The sequence below is a fragment of the Myodes glareolus genome, chromosome 27, assembly GCF_982192425.1.
Source record: "Myodes glareolus chromosome 27, mMyoGla1.1, whole genome shotgun sequence".
In the NCBI taxonomy this organism is placed as follows: Eukaryota; Metazoa; Chordata; class Mammalia; order Rodentia; family Cricetidae; genus Myodes; species Myodes glareolus.
In genome coordinates this window covers 10802952-10822910 of record NC_142052.1, presented here as the reverse complement: position 1 = coordinate 10822910, position 19959 = coordinate 10802952, and the positions used below count along the sequence as shown (strand labels likewise).

The window sequence follows — 19959 nt, the reverse complement described above, 5'->3', positions numbered from 1 at the left end:
GAGCCAAGCAGTGTTTTAATTAATACAGTTTATGTGTGGTGATTTTGGGGCTGAGCAGTTGGGAACAAACAAGCATCCTCCTACTACACTACACAATAGGATTAGTATTTTCGTTGAGATAGATACATATTATAATTACCTAGATGAACTTAAGAAGTACCACTTTTTTCTGACTTCACTCCAGGACTGGGGTCAGGCTTGGACATTATTTACAAGAGTATTAGGTGTTTATAAATGTACAATTATGGCTGGGATTACTATCATACATTAAACAGTTTCATTTTCTTTGCCAGAAAGTATATACCTAAGAGTTAAGTGTGGGGTGGAATTATCAAAAGGTAGAAAAAATTAACTTAATAGAAATCAGAAAATTTTTTTAAATAAATATTTTTTTCTGAATGTGGTTTTGACAATAAATCCAGTAGGATTTGCAAGGGAGCAAATTATGATAATTTATGGGGAAGTTCTGGAATTAGCAATAAATTTACTTTAATTCCTTCAGCACCAATGTGTATGAGTTACTTTTCTTTGTCGTGGGACAAACCATCATGACCACATCAACTTACAGAAGGAACTGTTTATTTGGGGCTTACAGTTTCAGAAGTATGAGTCCATCACCCTGGTGGGTGGGGGGCATGGCCGCAGGCAGGCATGGAAGTAAGCAGTTGAGAGTTCTCAGCATAAGGGAGAGCATCCACACTTCCTCTAACAAAATCACACCTCTTAATCCTCTAGCTCCACTAACTGGAAACCAAGTACTCAAATATAGGAATCCACAGAGGCCATTCTCATTAAACGGCCACACTATGTTACTTAAGGTATCTATATCTTCATAGACAAACCTAATAAAGACCTACATGTAGGGACCATCTTCCCATGTAGAACGACAGCTACATAGTCAATTTGAGCGCAATATGGGAAACAAAAATAAGATTCTTACAGAAATTTGAGAAAAGGGCAGGGAATCTTCTGCAAATCTAGTAAGGAGGAAGAAATAATTTCAAAAATGGAGGGGGGAAGAAATTTTGGAGATTTTGGGGGAAATGTGACTGTGCAACAATCAGAGGAACTGAAGAGTAAGGAGAGGTGGTCTGATTGGCTATGTTTTGGTGTGAATAAGCTGAGATTATATTTAAAAGGCAGGCAAGAGTAGATCCTGAAGAAAATCACCCCAATTTTACCCAGAAATCTCAGACTGCCTCATATTCCACTAATCTTATCATTTTCCTTTGTAATCTGTATAATTTTATATCTGTAAGTATGACAAGGCTTTCAACATATGACAGATGATCGTAGGACCCCAAAACATAAAAAACTCTTATCCAAAAGAACATTTTTTAAATTTTTGTAGAGAAGAAGGATAAAAAAAGTATAAAGAAGGATATCACATACAAAAGAATTGTCATCTTATAGAAAAAGAGGGGGCTAGAACAAGGAATGAGATATTAGGTTGGTCACTGACCACGATATTGATGGCTTCAGTGTGCTAAATGAAGGCCAGCACTCACTCCTCTTCCCCGAGAGATCAAGGCTAATCCATCATGACACATCCCTGTTGACTGCTGGCTATAGTCACCAAGGGCAGCACTGACCCTCACCCAGGGTCAACAACCAATACTTAGAAGCACATCCTATAGGTCTTTGTACAGCCCTTAATTTGACCTCACCCTTCTAAAAGCCTCAAATCCTCGTGTTAAATCCTCTGGAACATCATTAACAAAATTCCTCCTAACTTCACCTTTACCTTCTCTAATTAAAACCAGGCCACCCCTCGAGACCACAGGCTCCCACTGGCCACCTCTACTGATGATGATTTTTTTCACTCTGGTAAAGATGTCTTCATTTTTTGCCCCTTCTAGTCTACATTTTCAAAAATTTGCTCAATAAAATCTTAAAATATAGCAGCGAGAAGAAAGCCCTAATTGGAGGTTCCTATTCATCGTCCCCATCCACCTGCTACTCTCTTTTAGTCATGTCCCATCATCCTTTGGGGTTCTCCCTTCTTACTGGAAAATCTCAGTTTTACAGTCCTGCCTTTCTCGTCACAACCGTAACTCATCACCTATTAAACTAGCCAACCGGTGCCTGATCCTTAGCTGTTTCAACGATCTGATTTTTCAAATTAATCTTTCCCAAATACTCTGACTATATTCTCTGGCTCCATAGCCTAGTACAGTAGCCACCAGCCACAGCTGCTTACAGAGCCTTGAAATCAGTGCGTAATCAAGTTTTCTTCTAAGAAAAGAGTTTGCTGACCATCCTGCTCTCCTTGCCATCTTCTCTTCTTTATTCTCCCCACAACTTCTTCATTTGCCTTGTAAGGCTTATCACATTTCATATTATTAAATGTTATTTTATTTTCCTATTACATGTTCTAAGTTCCACAGTCTATGATCCATAATATTGTTGTTAAAATTACAATAAAATGAATTAAAATGATTAAAATGGAAATTATGGCTTCAAAGCTATTAATGTACTCTTGAAGAGATACGTGAATCAAGGAAAGTGTTGAAGCTGGGCAGTGGTGGCACACGCCTTTAATCCCAGTACTCATGAGGCGGAGGCAGACAGATCTCTGAGTTTGAGGCCAACTTGGTCTACAGAGCTAGTTCCAGGACAGTTAGGACTGTTACACAGAGAAACCCTGCCTCGAAGAACCAAAAAATAAAATAAAATAAAGAGAAAGAAAAGGAAAAAGAAAAAAGAAAAGTGTTGATGAATATGTAGGTTGTTAAGACAAATGGGGTAATGGAGGTGAGTTTGCAAACAACTGGCATCTCTCACGTGAGTGGCAGAAGAATTTGGCAAAGGTATCTGGGGGTCCCATCTTTTACAAGTGGCACTCATGTATCATTAAATTAATAACACTACTTCTACATGTATTCTTTGGGAGTATTTGTGTTTGTGTAGCAGCAGAGACTTTCTAGAATGACCTTAAAAGCACTAGTAAGCCCAGTACCAGAATCCACCCAATATCATGTGACATGGAATGATCAAGTATACTCTATTTATATAATGGAAAGCATTCCCCAGACCCAAAGTGAATAACAAGAACTTATACCAATTATTAATTGAGTAGCTGAAAACCTCACATGGTCTTTTACCAAAATTAACAAATCTTGTATACTGAAAGAGGACTAATATTTGCCTCTTACATGTGTGTAACAGAGGCTCAGGGAAGTGAAGGGATTCACCCTGAAGAATAAACATCTGAGCTTTGCAGATCAGAGCTATGATCCCTGGTAGCCATTCTTTCTCTAACAGCAAGGATCCAACGTAAATGACGAATAGGATTAAATACACAAAATAACATTAAATTACAATTAAAACAATTGGAAATTCTAATATACTATTGTATGCCATTTTTTCACAGCTAGTTACCTACACTAATTGTTACAGTGTATAGAGAGTATACGATAAAATCATTATGAAAATTGAAAACAAGGAAAATTATCTTAGCAGAAGATGCATAGAGAAGTAAAAAGAAGACAAACATAGTTACCCTCATAACAGGATTGGTGATACCCTCATATTGAGGTGGTTAGTGATTCTTATTATTGTATAATCTAAGGCAATGATTCTCAATCTTTGGGCCATGACCCATTGGGGGTTAAACATTCCTTTCATAGAGGTCACATATCAGATATCCTGTATAGCATATTTGCATCATGATTCATAACAGTAGCAAAATTTCAGTTATGAAGCAGTATCAAGAATAATCTTACGGTTGGGATCCCTACAACATGAGGAACTGTATTAATTAAAGGGTTACAGCATTAGTAAGGTTGAGAACCACTGTTCTAAGGTATTTGAGTCATTCATTTACATCGTTAAATATATTAAAACTAAAAAATGAAAAAGTAAAATATGATCAAAAAATAGGCTTTGACTATATTTTCCAAAGTACTTGATAAAAAGAAAAGAAGGAAGGATGTATGTAATAGGTAGATCCACAGATAGGCTGGGTGCTGGTGGTGGTGGTGCTGGTGGTGCTGGTGGTGGTGTTAATGGGAGGGTCTAATCCTGAATATAGATAAGAAGATTGACTTAGAGTAATGTTTTCTCCGGGAGAATAAGAAAATATTTGGAAATATTTATTTTGTTATTAAGACAGTGGGGATTATCTGTATACTATCATAACTATTTTCTGTTGTCATAAAGCACCAGGATCAAAAGCAACTGATAAAAAGAAGATACATTTGTGTTTACAGTTCCAGGATGATAAGATTCCATCATGGTGAGAAGTCATACCAGCAGGCAGATATGGTGTCCTGAGCAAGAAACTGAGTGCAAGTTGGAAACAGAGAGAGCAAAGAGAGAGAGAGAGAACGGAAAGCGGATTCTTGTGCTCTCGAGTGGTCCCAAGGGGAACCGGGAAGCCACAAATGCTACCAGACTTTCCAGGAGCAGTTTAAATAGACTGGGGGAGTGGTCATGATCTCTCTAGGGAGGGGTCAAGGTTTGGTGGGCACAGGGGCGGGGCCTCCAAAGATGGAGGCCTGAGACCGGGATTTACAGTAGTATGAATAAAAATGGTTCCCATAGACCCATAGGGAGTGGCACTATTGGGGAATGTGACCTTGTTGGAGCAGATGTGTCTTTGTTGGAGGAAGTTCGTGACTGGGAGTGAGCTTTGGAATCTCAGATAGTCAAACTAATCCCAGTGTGGCATTCTCTTTCTGCTGCCTGGAGATCCTGATATTGAACTCTCAGTTCCTTCTCCAGAACCATGTTGATCTTCATGCTTCCGTGACAGCCTTGACAATAATGAACTAAACCTCTGAACTGTAAGCCAGCCCCAACTAAATGTTTTCTTTTGTAAGAGTTTCTGGGGTCACATTGACCCTTCACAATAGAAACCCTAAGATGCATGTTCTCAGAGTCTACCCCAGTGACTCACTTCCTCAGGAAGGTTCCACATCCTAATCCTTACCGAACAGCTATGCTAGCTGGGGACCAAGTGCTCACATGTTCAAGATTATGGAGGACACTTTTCATTCAAACCACCACATATGCTATTGGTATCTGCTGGATAAAAACCGGGGATTCAGTTCTGTATCTTAAAATACACCATAAACCACGCTCCCTACCAGAATTGATCAAGATATCCATCAGAAGGCATTATCTAAATGCTGACAAACCAAGGGTAGAGAAAATAAAGGAGAAAGCACTGGACGAACATATACAAACATATATCCAGATGGAAAATCAGTGGGAGAACTTGACCAGAAGATCCCTTAGATTTCAGAAGTGAGACCACTGGAGAACTTACCTCATGTGAAGCCCACTCACTGTAAAGAGACAGCCAGTGAAGCATCCCTCCCTCTCATACTGTTATAAGTAGACACAAACGAGCAGGGCCTTTTGGGTTGCTGGGAGTTGGATTGCTAATTATTTGGGTAGAACAGGTAGAACAAGGGCAGTCGAAGAAACAGAAGTGGAACATGTTACCTTAAAGTCAAGTAGTCATAAACCGTAGCACAATTCCATGGGATCTGCCCCTGCTGCGGACCTGACAGCGGCCTTTGTAATGTTGACATTTATGTTTGAGTTAGCTAGATTGAAAAGACTCCCAAGAACGTGTAAACATTGGGCTTTACAAAATCAACAGTACAGGAAAGATAGTCAGTCTAATAGCGTTGGAAGTCACTTTCATTGGTATTCTGGCTAGACACACCCTGAAGATCAATAGTCTCATGCTTCTCTATTGCTCCCTCAGAGTTAGTTCATAAAACCCCACCGTGCTCAGGGTCCCCTAGTCTTGTATTATTTTCACGGATCATTTCCTCCACGAACTCTCATCTTCTGGCCTTAAAGGCCTGAGGGTACAATTAGCGCCAAACAATAAACGAGGAATAGGCAGGAGACCTGAAGGGCTGCCACATCTTGATCTCTCCGTCCCCAGAGGAGACAACAGCTCAGAAAAATGGTTATGCGACTGTGTGCCCTAGGAGGCTGGTCATAACATCCAGGACCTTTCTATGAGATGATGGATCTGGTCCAAAGATGACAATGTAAGAACCCTGACTGGAACGCAAATATCACTCACTTTCCAAGGGAACATCTTTTAAATTTGAAATTCTGTTTTTGTTTTTTTTTTTAATATTTTGTCTTGTGATGGGGTGGGAGGGCGTGTCACATAGTGTGTGTGGAGTTAGAGATCAGTTCTGGGAGTCAGTTCTCTTCTTAGACTTTGTGTTCCAGAGATTGAGTCCAAGTGGTCAGGCATGCGCAGAGAGAGCTTTCCCCTGCTGTGCTGTGCCCTCAGGCTACATGCTAGCAACGTTAACAGAGATTGAGCTGGTTTAATAACATATTGATTCATTTTGCTTTTTCACAATCTCGTACATGAAAAAAATGTATTCTAATTCCTTCCCCTAGTCATCTTGTCACAATCAAGTCTCCTCTTGTCATCTCCCATACCCCCTTTCCAAGATTAATGACATTTGGTTTGACTTTGTGACATTTTAGTCTACCAAGGACCACATATGGGCCTGGAATTCCACTGGGGTCTGAGCGGGTCACAGTGGGTACCCAACTGAAGTCAATGAGTCCTTCTCTCTCAGAACCAACTAGTGGCAAATTGTTCAGCAGCTGGGGGCAGGGTCCCTTGAGTCACTTGTCTGCTGGTGCTTAGATATTAACAGGTACATTATTATGTGGTCTAATTTATTTGATTTTTTTGCGTCTAGATTACATATTCCATCATAGAAAATCTGAGTAAATAGACAGATTACTACTGAGAGTGACTTGGAAAGAGAGTTTTAGATGTGAAAGAGGCCATCCAATCAGTGAGGGAATAATCCATAGACCTTAACTGGTGATCATGCACATATATCGGCATTCATGTAGAAAATCACTTAGAGAAAAGAGATGTCCCGTTCCTATTTGAAGTCAAATGAAGACCATTGGTTATCCCATAGAAGTGGTCGGCTCTGAAGTAATATACATAAGAGTAACTTTATATGGATTGAGTATGCTGTATTTACATATCTATATGTGTGTGTGTGTGTGTGTGTGTATCATGCATAAAGTCATTGGTTCAATCACACCCTCCCTTCTTTCTCTGCAAATATGAAAAACCAACGTGGTTTAACTAAAATCAGTTATAGTGACAACTTTATTTCAATTAAGTTCCTTCCAAATTTGAAAGTGGTAGATGCAATGTCTTCCCTAAAGTGAGCAGATGCTACACAAATCCAAACACACTTCTATGCATGGACAGCAAGCAGTGCACGGAGGCTGCCTTTCTTATTTGTAGGAGAGTGAGGATGGCTGTGGTGGGTGCGGCGACCACATGCTAATCCCATGCTAATTCCATGCTCCCTACTGAGCTCTAGCCCCAGCTCTTGTGCATGAATTTTACACAAAAATAAAACAGCAAGAACCAGAAGAAACAGAAAATCATTTTTAAACTATTTCCTCTAGAGATTAGGATTTGGCAAGGACTGAGCAATGCTGTTTTTTGTCATATTTTTAAAGAATTTTGAACTGGAATAAAGGAATTTTGGCCCATTTTGATGATCATCAAAATAAAGCACAAACAAAGTGCATTTTTTCATACCTACACAATGCCACAAATCTGCAATCTAAATTTCTCTCTGTTTCATGTAAAATTGATATGACTCTGAGGAACGTAACCCAATTCTGTCTTGTATACACTGCTTTCCTTCCCATCATCAACCATTTTCAACACTGCTTTTACTTTAATAATGCGCTTTCCAGCAAGCTTGGGGAGCATCCATCACAGTTAACAATATTACCAAGAAAAGTACATGAGGCAGTTATGCTGATATTACAGGTTCATATTTGGATGCTGGAACAATACAGTTCAGAGGCACTGCTATTAATCCAGGATCCTCTAACTCAGGTCTCCACCCAGTGGGTGAGTGTGGTGACCAAGGTAAGAACATGAAATCACAAGGAAAGTGTCTCTCTGCAAATCTTGGTATCAGTGACAAGCTAGAAAAGTTCATACACAAAGCTTTGAATTTTCCCCAAATTGTTTCCTTTATATAATGATGACTTTATTTCAATTAAGTAATCTTTCCAAATCTGAAAGTGGTAGATGCAACGGGGAAAAGTCAGCAAACACTCTTGCAATACCACCCCCCTCTTTCATTCCTTCTTCAAAGAGCTGGTGTTTCCATACCTCTCTGTAGTTATCACTGATTCGTTCCAAGTTCAGGGAATAGACAAGGTCCCTGCCTCCCACGAAGAGTCGCTCTTGGTACTCATCCAGCAGCATTGTGTGGAGATCAAGAAATCCCAGGGGACTTTGAAATATGGATGTCCTGTTCAGGTCCAACAGTTCTGCAATGCAAAGAGAGGTCTACACTAAGTACATGAGAACACGTAACACTTCTCTCAAAGACAGGATTTTATGTTTGCTTCATACATATGAGGCCTTAAACTGAATTATTCAGAGAAGATTAGAAATATCCAGTATCCATGTGGACTTTGTCCTGCATCTCCCAGTGCTGTGATGTAAATAACGTGATGATACCCAGGTCCTTTCTATAAAACAGGACAGTTTTTAAGTTATAACCTAAGCACATTATTTCTTATTCTTTGAGTCATCTCTAGATTATTTTGCTACCCAATGCAAAGTGGGTTGTGAAGTTATTACACTGTAATAATAATAATAACTTATAATAATAATAAACAACAACTTGTTTGAGGAATAATGAGAAAAGTCCTGGTATGTCCAGAATAGGTATAACACTTTAAAAACATGTATGTCCATATTGGACCTGTGGAAGCAATAACCACAGATATAAGAGAGTGACTAATTATATAGTCATATTACAATATATTTTAATGTGTGAGCATCCAGAGGTTTATTAATTTATTAATCTAAATATTTAAATAAAACTTAGAATGTAAGGCAAATTTTCTATAATTTTATAATATGGACAAAATCACGAACAATAGTTATGACATAATGCAATGTTAAAAGTTCATTTTAAAGCTTCCTTTGTGTAACTAGATTGAATATCCACATAAAACACTTACAAGTGTGTCTACTTAGTTCTGATATTCACCAACTCAGGAAAATCTTATTTCCACCTAAAACTGATATTGAAAATCATATCCAAAATCAAACTGAAAAACCCTGGCAACATTCAAGTTCGTAATCACAGATATGATTACTCATGAAAATCATCTGGGATCTGCTTTCCGCTGTTGTGATTCAGGCTATCTTCGGGCATTCGTGTCTGGGTTTGAAATTACAAACAATATCTTTGGAGCATATATATTAAATTTAAGAAATCAGAATCTGGCAAAGTCTCATGTGTATATTTTCTTGGTGGAGGCAGGGTCTTTAATTTCATAAGTTGGTTAATACTTAGGGCTTGTACATTGATATATGAGAGTTTTTGAGAATGAGGAGGAATATTAGTCCTAAGATAAGGCTGAGAACGGAAGAATGGCTGAGGTCTCCTCGGGAAATAGTGAGCAGAGGAATTCGTCCGCACAGTTAATTCCAAAACTGCACGTAGAGTGTGGGGAATCTTGCTGAACAGGACGCTAAAGCACAAACACTCAATTTGAATAAAAGAATTTCGGCCCATTTTGATGGTCATCAAAATAAAGCATAAACAAAGTGCATTATTTCATACCTACACAATGCCACAAACCTACAATCTAAATTTCTTTTGGCCCATTTTGATGACTATCAAAATAAAGCGTAACTGGAAGTACGAAAAACATCCAACATTTTCCAACAAGATGAACTCTCGTTTCCTCACTATTAAAAATTCAGGAGACAGGGTTGAGAGTTCAAAGCCTGCTTGGGTTACTAAGTGAGATTTGTTTCAAATAAACACAACAAAAACAACAGAGTGAAAAAGAGTGTGTTCTTTATCTGGTCTCCCCTCTGCAGTCTTGTATGCTCAGAACTCTGTGGAGTAGAATTTCCTTTAGATCTCTTGTTTAAATCAGGCAATACTGCAAACATTCAACTACCCCGGGTAGACATCACATTTGAGATACTGAACCACTGGGCCTAAGTAAAAAGTCAGAGAGTAAATCTTGAGGGTAGGCCTGAAGGAATACCAAGTATTTGGGGGGAAAGGAGGCAAGCTGGAATTAAAGAGAGATTAGAGAGAGGCCCTCGAATTCCAGAAGAAAATGAAAAGTCATAGTAAGTATTGTTTAAGTTCAAAGTCAAACAGTCAAACCTACTGGACATTCAGAAATTAGTAAATGGTGTTTTAGGATTCAGTATCACCTGAGACGCCTACAGCAAAGCTCTCAGTTCCCAGTATGCTTTGGTCCTTACAAAAGGGAACTATGGTTTCAGGTGAGCCCTGCTAAGTGGAATCTTCTCTGTAAAAGTTTCCCTATGTAGTCTGATAATTTGCTAATATTTTCCATTTTCTGTGCATAATACAATCTTTATCTTAAATGGATTAAGTCTGATCAAAGAATGATCACATATATTACACTACTGAGTTGCCAAAAACAGTAAGGTGCAAAACTCAAGAAATTAAATTTCTTGGAAAATTAACGAAATACGTGAAAGGATTCTGATATGAGGTTCCTTGCCTGAACTATTACCAGAGTTTAATAGAAAAATCCAGGATTGTTAACTGAAAATGTGGAATTGGGATGAGACCCAAAGAGGCAGTTTCATGAATGAAGTCCATCTGTGGAGGACTTCCCGCTTTTCGATGAGCTCATTACCAGCTACCACGTTACCCCTCTTGACATATAAGATAGCTATCAACTTCTATCAGTTTAATAGAAAAATCCAGGATTGTTAACTGAAAATGTGGAATTGGGATGAGACCCAAAGAGGCAGTTTCATGAATGAAGTCCATCTGTGGAGGACTTCCCGCTTTTCGATGAGCTCATTACCAGCTACCACGTTACCCCTCTTGACATATAAGATAGCTATCAACTTCTATCAGTTTAATAGAAAAATCCAGGATTGTTAACTGAAAATGTGGAATTGGGATGAGACCCAAAGAGGCAGTTTCATGAATGAAGTCCATCTGTGGAGGACTTCCCGCTTTTCGATGAGCTCATTACCAGCTACCACGTTACCCCTCTTGACATATAAGATAGCTATCAACTTCTATCAGTTTAATAGAAAAATCCAGGATTGTTAACTGAAAATGTGGAATTGGGATGAGACCCAAAGAGGCAGTTTCATGAATGAAGTCCATCTGTGGAGGACTTCCCGCTTTTCGATGAGCTCATTACCAGCTACCACGTTACCCCTCTTGACATATAAGATAGCTATCAACTTCTATCAGTTTAATAGAAAAATCCAGGATTGTTAACTGAAAATGTGGAATTGGGATGAGACCCAAAGAGGCAGTTTCATGAATGAAGTCCATCTGTGGAGGACTTCCCGCTTTTCGATGAGCTCATTACCAGCTACCACGTTACCCCTCTTGACATATAAGATAGCTATCAACTTCTACTTGCTACCTAGCTTCCACTTCTGACAAACTCATTATAATTCTAAAAGATTAAAGGTTCTTATTATTTGGCAATTGTAAGAGACGCTACTTATGGTTTCACCAATCATCTTTTACTCTGATGATTTCAACTCTTCTCTGACCCATTCTGTCTACAGCCCTATAGAACCCACAAGATATAAGGGTCCCTCATGTTAGTGTGGCTAGAGATTGGGCAAAGCAAATGGAAAGAACTGGAATATACATTTGCCCATGCAAATTATACACTCACTAATTTTCAGTGACGACTTCTTTCACGAGCTACCACATTGCAATATTTTAAATTATCATTTCCTTCATTTTATTGATGAAAACCTCAGACAACCCCAAGTTTACTGGCTCTAATAGGTCAGTGCTATCACAAGCAGAAAACACCCAGGTTACCTATTAAAACATGATAATTACAGTACAGCATGCATGTGCGTTACAACGGATTTCCTATATGCAGAATCTGCAGAGACAAACTCTAGTCATGAGTTTGATCTTTGCCTGGGTCACTTTGGACAGCCTTTAAACCTTTTTGAGTTGTATCCCTTCTATGTTATCCACTTCTACCTTTATAATTTTTCACTGATTGACTCAATTGCATTTTCATGGTGAGGGGGACAACAGAGTATAAAAAATAAGCCAAACTTGTCACTGAATTAATAAAGTTCCATGCATAATGTTTTGCTTTAAAAGGGATGGTATGTTTAATAAATAAAGACTAGCTATTTCCCTGTATTGAACCATGTTTAAAGAGAAATATTTAAACTATTTGTCTTATTTTTATTATTTAAATGCCTATGTGATGAGATAATTTTTTTCTTCTTGTTACTGTTACAAAAAATTGGAGATTCATACTGCCTCAGAAGAAATGGTTGCCAAAATATTTATGGTACATAAAACTGAATGTCATCGCCAATCTTAGGCAACAAAGTCCAATAATTTCATTTTATTTTATTCATGCAGATATTTTCCAAAATAATTGCAAAGTGATTTTTATATTTAAAAGTTAAAGGGCTAAGTATAATGCACTTTAAAGCTTAAGTGCCTCAAATGCTTCTGCTGCTCTTTAACAGAACGACCCACGGGACAGAGCATTATCAGCTGTGGTTCTCTAGGCAGTTCAGGCTTGTCAGTAGATGTCCTATCTCAGAATCATAGCAATAAATGCACCATATCCCTGCAGCACTATTTTCCCACTTATTTTCCCAAGCAAACTCCCTGATTTCCTATCATTAATCTTCTAATGTTTTTACCAGGCCTTAGCTGTCCTGCCCAATACGAAGTCATCTTTGGTTTTGCCAGGAAAGGTTGACAGTATTGATTACGGGTGAGGATTTGTGCTTTAGACATATGTCTGTAACAATGGACACGTTATTTATAGTCCTTTATTAACTGTGCTTTGAAAGGGAGGTGTTTATTTGACTTTATATTTATTCTATGTTAACTCCATTTTTACTTAATTCACTTAGTTAACTTTCTTCTTCCCCAGAAGGATCTGAAATGCCTCAAATTAAATTAACAAATACATACTTTAGAAGAATTAGGGTAAGCGGAAAACAATTTAAAAAGAGACAGTTGGAAATAATGTGACTTAAATATTCTTCTAGCACTTGACACATTGCTAAATCATCTCCTCAAATTGACCTCAAGCTCACCTATTCCCAAAGAAAAAGTCAGGGCAAAATAATCAACAGCAAAGTGAAATCATGTGCATGAGAGCATCACAAAGTGCCAAGGATCAACAGAAATTTCTCTTAGGGTTATCTGAAGAGGAATGCCCAAAACACCACTGTGATCTCCATTACCACTCCAAAATCATTGCAATAATTAGAGTCCTCAATGAAAAACAATTGGTTGTGTCAAAATTCAGCTCTCAAAAAGCAAGAATACCCTCACAGATAACCATGATATTCAGGACAATAACTTTTGGAAGAATAGAAAATAAATTAGGTAATGTAAATCCTAGTGCAGAAAGTTAGCTCTTGTAGTAATTAGAAAATGAAGAGGAGACCATATAATTGATCTCTGAGGAAATGTTCCATCTTGGTTTTGTCTTTCTTCCTTCCTTCCTTCCTTCCTTCCTTCCTTCCTTCCTTCCTTCCTTCCTTCCTTCCTTCCTTCCTTTCTCCCCCCTCTTTTTTTAAAATGTCATTGCTTCAGCACTGTTGCTGAGGTTTCTTCATTAATTTCCTCAAGGCCAAATATGCCTGTTGGCCCCCTCTTGAGTGATACTCATCATTGTACAATAGTTCATCTACTCATAATGTAACCGGTTCATCAGTGAACCGGTTTACATTTTTTACATAGCTGGCTTCTTGCAGATTGCTTGATCATCCTAGATGGCACCAACTACTCATCTGTAGTTACGTGTGGAATCATGTGATAAACAGTGTGGTCCCTATAGTTATATGACACCGGAGCAGTCACCACGAAGGCTCTGCTCCAATTGTACAGGCAAACCTACTCAACATCAGATGTCGTCTAGTCTGCATTTCTACTAGACTGAAAAATTGACTTGATATTTATAGACAGTCAATAGAATCTTTTTAAATGTTGGAGAACAAACTTCTGCTGAAATTAAAATTGTATTTATCTTTTATCAAATTGAGCTATCTTCTCTGTACTACCAACTGGCTTGTCAGAGCTGTTGACCCTGCTGGAGAGATAAGAAAGGCCTGATTCCCATACCCAGTCTCTCTACTTCATCCACATGCATTTGTTAAAAGTTGAAATATTTTGGACTTGTAAAATAGGTATTCTAAACATAAATCGGTCAATAAGTTAAAGTGTAAAGTTTGGTAAAGACCCCAAAAATAATTACTAGCATTTAAAGAGAGTGTTTATATGAAACACAAGAAAATTATTTATATTCAAGAAATTAAATGTGTGGTATTGTTACTATGTTGAAGATACTACTTTAATCAAAGTATTATTGCCTGTGTTTTAAAAACATTCTGAATAATTGAATATAATCAATCTTACTAAGAAATTAGCATAAAATATCAATCTTCATAGAATTTTAAAAATTAAAAACTAATGAAACTATGACTTCTAAAATGTCATAGAACATTTCAACTTAATTCAAATTTTCTATAGTGAACATAAATCAATTAATTAAATTCAAAATTATATCTCACAAGTAAAAGAGGAAGACATATAAAATCCTTCCATTTTTGCAATGAAATGTCTTCATACTAGAAGACTTGACTGTCAAAGTAATAATAAAAGTAGATACATATCAATTCTACAGTCATGTGTGATTTACTAAGGGCCAAATAAATATTTCATTTAATCAACATAACTGCCGCTCAGAAAAACTCTATTTTCTATATGTGAAAATTGGAAATTATAGTAATTCAGTACATAGCTCAGGTTGTTTGGTTGGTTTCGTACAAAATTTGAGCAAGAGAAGCTGATTGGAGAGTTTCAACTTCCAATATATATATAGAATATATTGTATTCTATATGGAATTCTATATGTATTCTATATGGATATGTTTATGATTTAACATCAATTAAAGAAAAAAGATATCATAAATTTGAAACAGAGCCAAGAGGGATATATTGAGTTGGAATGGAAAGAAGGGAAGGGGGAAAGATATGCTCATATACTAATCTCAAAAAATTAAAAAATACAGACTTAGAAATGCAAATGAAATCATCACTGTGAGTTCAAACAACTCAGTCACTCCATTTTGTTCTCAACACCAAGAAGCAAAATGACTGTTTGGATTGTTAAAAGTTTGTTCTTTGTTAACAATGAGCTGATGCATGATACATAAAATGTGTATTTTACAGTTTACTGAGAAAATTCCCATATGACGGGATTCTATCGCCTCGGTAACAGAAGGGTTTTGTCAGAGCTCACGAGAGTACCAGTTAAGAGTGGAAGCTCCCCCTGAGTTTGGCGTCTCGATTTGATAAAGTTAAAATAGAAACACAACAGAAAAGTTTCAGCTTAATATCGATTTCATCTTTAATTTGCATTTTCAGGCAGTCCCATAACAATATGGGGGTTTTCACATGACTTTTATTTAACAGTTAATGACATATTCAGTTTATATACTTTATCATTTTACAAAAATGTGTTAAGCTTTTCTTAATTAGCTACAGAGTCTCAAAGTCTTTTTTGGTGCATACCAAGGCAGGCAAAGTACTGGCAAGGCAAGGCTTCCCTGCTTCTTAAGGACGTTTCTCAGCTATGCCATGGAGTTGGCATGTTTACCAAGCAGTGGCTAGTTCCTTTATCCCTTCCAGCCGCTTCAAGCTGTCTGGAGGAAAGAAACAAAATCTACAGGAAGAAAGGGACAAAGGGACTCAAATCCCAGTCAATCCACACAAAATGCTATAAATAGTGGACAGTGCTGAGTCGGGGAGTGTGACATCTTGAGTTCTTTCTACCCTAAAAATAACACAAACCACTTGGGGAGAGAAGGACAAAGACACAAGACAGAACGAAATGTACCAACTCCGAGTTCATCCGGAAACGTTCTAAAGAGGGAACTAATTATTATAGCTAAGCTGCATGCTAATTATCAGCTGTCAATGAAGATTTGCACAGAGGATTTAGTCATTTCCTCCCGGGCCTTTCTCGTTAACCTGCAGGGCTCACGGTGCTAAACCTCGCTGACATCGAGATATTAAAGCAAAGTTCTCTCCAGTTACAGTGTACTCAGGTGCTGCATTTCTGGGAGTAAGATGCAAGATGCGGGAGCTGAGCCCTCCTATTATCTAACCCACAAATTTAAATAGACTTGCTTCCTTCTTAAATACACGCTTCTTGTTCCACTGTTAACCACCAAGGAAGAACTTGGTGCAACTTGGTTCTGTAATTAAACATGTCATTATTTTCCAAATCAATGAGTTTGTTCAGTGTCTCTTGAAGTTTATTCGACCAAAGGCATTATTAACAAAAATAAAATGTGGAAATAGTCACTAAAAAAATTCAACTTTCGCAGCTAAAATGGAAACTATGTCTTGCATCATGCTTTGATGATTTTGACAGACATGGCAGCTGACTGCTAACAGCAAGTAATAATGTTGAAAATGATTGAATTGTAAAAGGCAGAAGGAATTGAGGTGCTGAGAATGCAGCTTATTGACACAGTGCTTGCTTTGCGTATGTGCATCCCAAGTAGTGCAAAAAGCCAAAATGCTAGCAACTAACTTTTTAAACAATGTAAACGTGGGATTGTCATGATTCTTGTTGTAATGGACAATTCTTGCCTTTCATGCATTCATTGAACCTTTAAATTCTTTGTCCCAAGTCAAAGGCGGCAGCAAGGCCCTGCAGCAAACTAAACTTTCAATTATTTGCTACTTCCAAAGACAATGAAATAAGAGTAGACAGTGAATAGTGTTTTATTTCTTAAAGGTCAAAGGGTAACTCTGAATTTAAAATTCCTTGAGCCATTTTACATACATGATAATTATATAGTATTTTATGTGATATTCTGGCGTTTTTGTCTCCGAATTCTGTGACAAAGAAGCCACTGGGTACATGTTTACATAGAATCACTGTCTACCCATGAATTAAACATGCATCTAAATGCATGAATTTAAATCATTCCACTGAACAAAACCAAGCGATATAGTTAATATTTCTGAAACATACATCAATTATTTCAGTTGGTATTTAAGAATACCATCTATACTGACTGTATTTTATCTCAGTAAAGATCAAAATGGAGGAATCTTATGGGAACAGTTTCCTGAAGTGAACCTGCATCTTGACAGAGCTCTAGACTGAGATCCAGGGAGGTGATCCCATGCTCCTTGAGGACCTTGTACCTAGGGTGTTCTACTCTAAACATGGAAGGAATGAGTCCCAAGTACTTTAATGGCATGACCAGATGTCCTGAAAATACTGATTAGTCTTGGAAGTGCATAATCGAAGTCAGAAAAGAGCAATAGAGGAAAAGGGAGGCGTGAAGATGGTTCTGTATGGAGCAGATGGGGAGAATGGGAGAAAACAAAGCAGCAGGCATCATAGGGACAGAATTTGAAGGGCTAAGTGGATGAGAGAAGGCGTCAATAGACATTCTGAAAAGCGTCTCTGCACTTGAAAACTACTTACTTCATGATACTACCTTACCCAAGTCAGAATGGCTACCATGAAGAAATTTACCAACAAATACTGTCAAGTATGTGGGGAAGAAAAACCATTATTTACTGTTAGCGGCACCATAAACTGATAGAGACATAAAATAGAGCTATAATTCTAATCTAATTATACCTCTCCTTGGCACATACCCAAAGAATTCCATATCAAACCACAAAGATAATTGCATATCCACATTTATTGCTATTATAAACTGTAAGCAGCCTAGATAATAAGCAGTAACAGGTGAATGGAACTGATGGAATGTAGCATATATATATATATATATATATATATATATAGAGAGAGAGAGAGAGAGAGAGAGAGAGAGAGTGTAAACTGTACTCAGTAGTAAAGAAAATGAAATTACGACATTTCCAGAAAGATAGATGGATTTGAGAATTATAACATTAATCTTTGTCTCTAAATCTCAGAAATGCATGAACCAAATAGTTGCTCTCATATGGTGGATCAAGTGTGGATCCTACACTTGATATGTGTGTGTGTGTGTGTGTGTGTGTGCATGTATGTGTCAATAAATTCATGCAAATGAGTCAAAGCAAACAAAAGTCTATTGCTATGTGCAGAACGGCTGTGCCTCTGAGACATCTTAACTAAACTACATTGACTAGAGTTTAAGTACTTTTCTTTTTTCTGATCTACCCTGGGTTATATAATTTTATTTTCAATTTATCTTCTAGAAGAAATTAAACATGTTGTCATACACCTTGGGGTGCTCTGCCTTAATTTTGTGTGATTTTTTTCCCCTCTCTGTACACATTGCCTGCTATTCCATTGATTGGGCCATAACTAAGGGGCCAGATGTTCAAACTCTTATATTTCATGTAGATCACAAATGAGAAATAAAGGAAGGTGTTTCCTTAAAAGACAACATTTACATTCTGACAGTGTTAGAATGGTGTGTATTTTAATGTGATATTTCTTTACTTCCGTAAGTAAATTGCTTTTCTTTTCAATTTTGCTTTTCAAGTAGCAATTACTATCATGCATAATCAACTTATTCAGCAATAAATACTTTAAAAGCATACTGTGTTAAAGACTTAACCACAAAATGTTCTGGCTATGAAGGCCAACAAGGAAGATTCTCAGCTTCTGGGACATTATACTAGGCACACAAATTCAGTTCTGGCACCAACTGACAACAAGAAAGGTAGAGTTGTATTCACAATGAACCCTCCTTATTCAACACGAAAGGAAAAGTGACCAAAAATCTACATTTAACCTACTCCTGACAACTCACTGTTTACTGGACACAATGAGAGTTCCAGAAGTCTAAGGAAAAATATACAATAAGATGATAATCAAAATTTACATTAAGAAAGTTCGGAACATATGTAAAAAGCTTTAGCATTTTTTATAGTAGGTATTTCATGCTTTCTATGAGAAGACTATTTTAGAACATTTTCTCTGTGTGGAAGGGAGAAAGTCCTGAAGTGAGGGCCTCCGTGAAAACGTGCTGACTCGGAAACCATGACATAAAGAGTCCATCGTCATCCACCCCGCCCCCCACTTCCGCGCGCGCCCACACACATCCTCATGCCGGTGCCTCCAGGACAGGGATGAGAAACACTAACACAGAGCCACAGCGGCCTGTCACTTTGCATGAAACAGTGTGGGGCTTGCCAACCTTGTTACCTCAGTAGCTTCTCCACACAGGGATGATGGAACACTTGGCCAAGATGATGGCCCCTCACATGGCAGTGGATACCTCCTTGGGGCACTTAACCCCAAGACCAACATGAACATTGTAGCCCAACAGTGACAAAAGCCTTGTCACTTGTACCCTGGCAAGCCTGAGTCTGCTTCTGCAAGGGCATGATCTTTAGAATCTCGTCCTTTAGGGAAGCCCCCAAGAGATTCATTAATGGGCAGTGAAAACAGGTAGCTCTCCTCCAGGGACTTGATTTTCATGTCTTTAAACATGCGACCCAGCTTGATGACAGGTATTCATTCCTTGTCATTGGCTTTACCTCCACGAGCCCTGTAGGCTTGATCACAACCATTGCTCATTTTTTAAAGATTTTTTTTAGTAAATAAATAAAATGTAAATGCATTTTATTATTATTAAAATAAAATGTTAAATAAATAAAATTTATTTTATTTTATTTGCATTAGGTTTTTGCCATGGGTGTCAGGCCCCACCGGAACAGGAGTTACAAACAGTTGTGAGTTGCCACGAGGGTGCTGGAAATTGATCCTGGGCCCTCTGGAAAAGCAGTCAGTGCTCTTAACCGCTGAGCCATCTCTCCAGCCCAGTTACCCTCATGATTTAAGCTAAACATTGAACAGGAAGTTCTGTATCTAATCACTGGGGTCAGTAAATTCCTTATATATTTTCAAATTAAAATAAAACAGCTAATTTGTAACAAAGGAATGTTT

At 37.8% G+C, this 19959-nt stretch overlaps 1 protein-coding gene across 1 annotated transcript in view; it reads right to left on the bottom strand.

Annotated features, from left to right (window-relative positions):
- Positions 1 to 19959, bottom strand: part of Sema3e (semaphorin 3E) — a 234862-nt gene that overhangs the window by 97550 nt on the left and 117353 nt on the right. The window contains exon 2 of the mRNA XM_048433586.3: positions 8153 to 8313. Within this exon, the coding sequence (XP_048289543.2) occupies positions 8153 to 8313 (161 nt within the window). The remainder of the gene's footprint in view (positions 1 to 8152; positions 8314 to 19959) is intronic.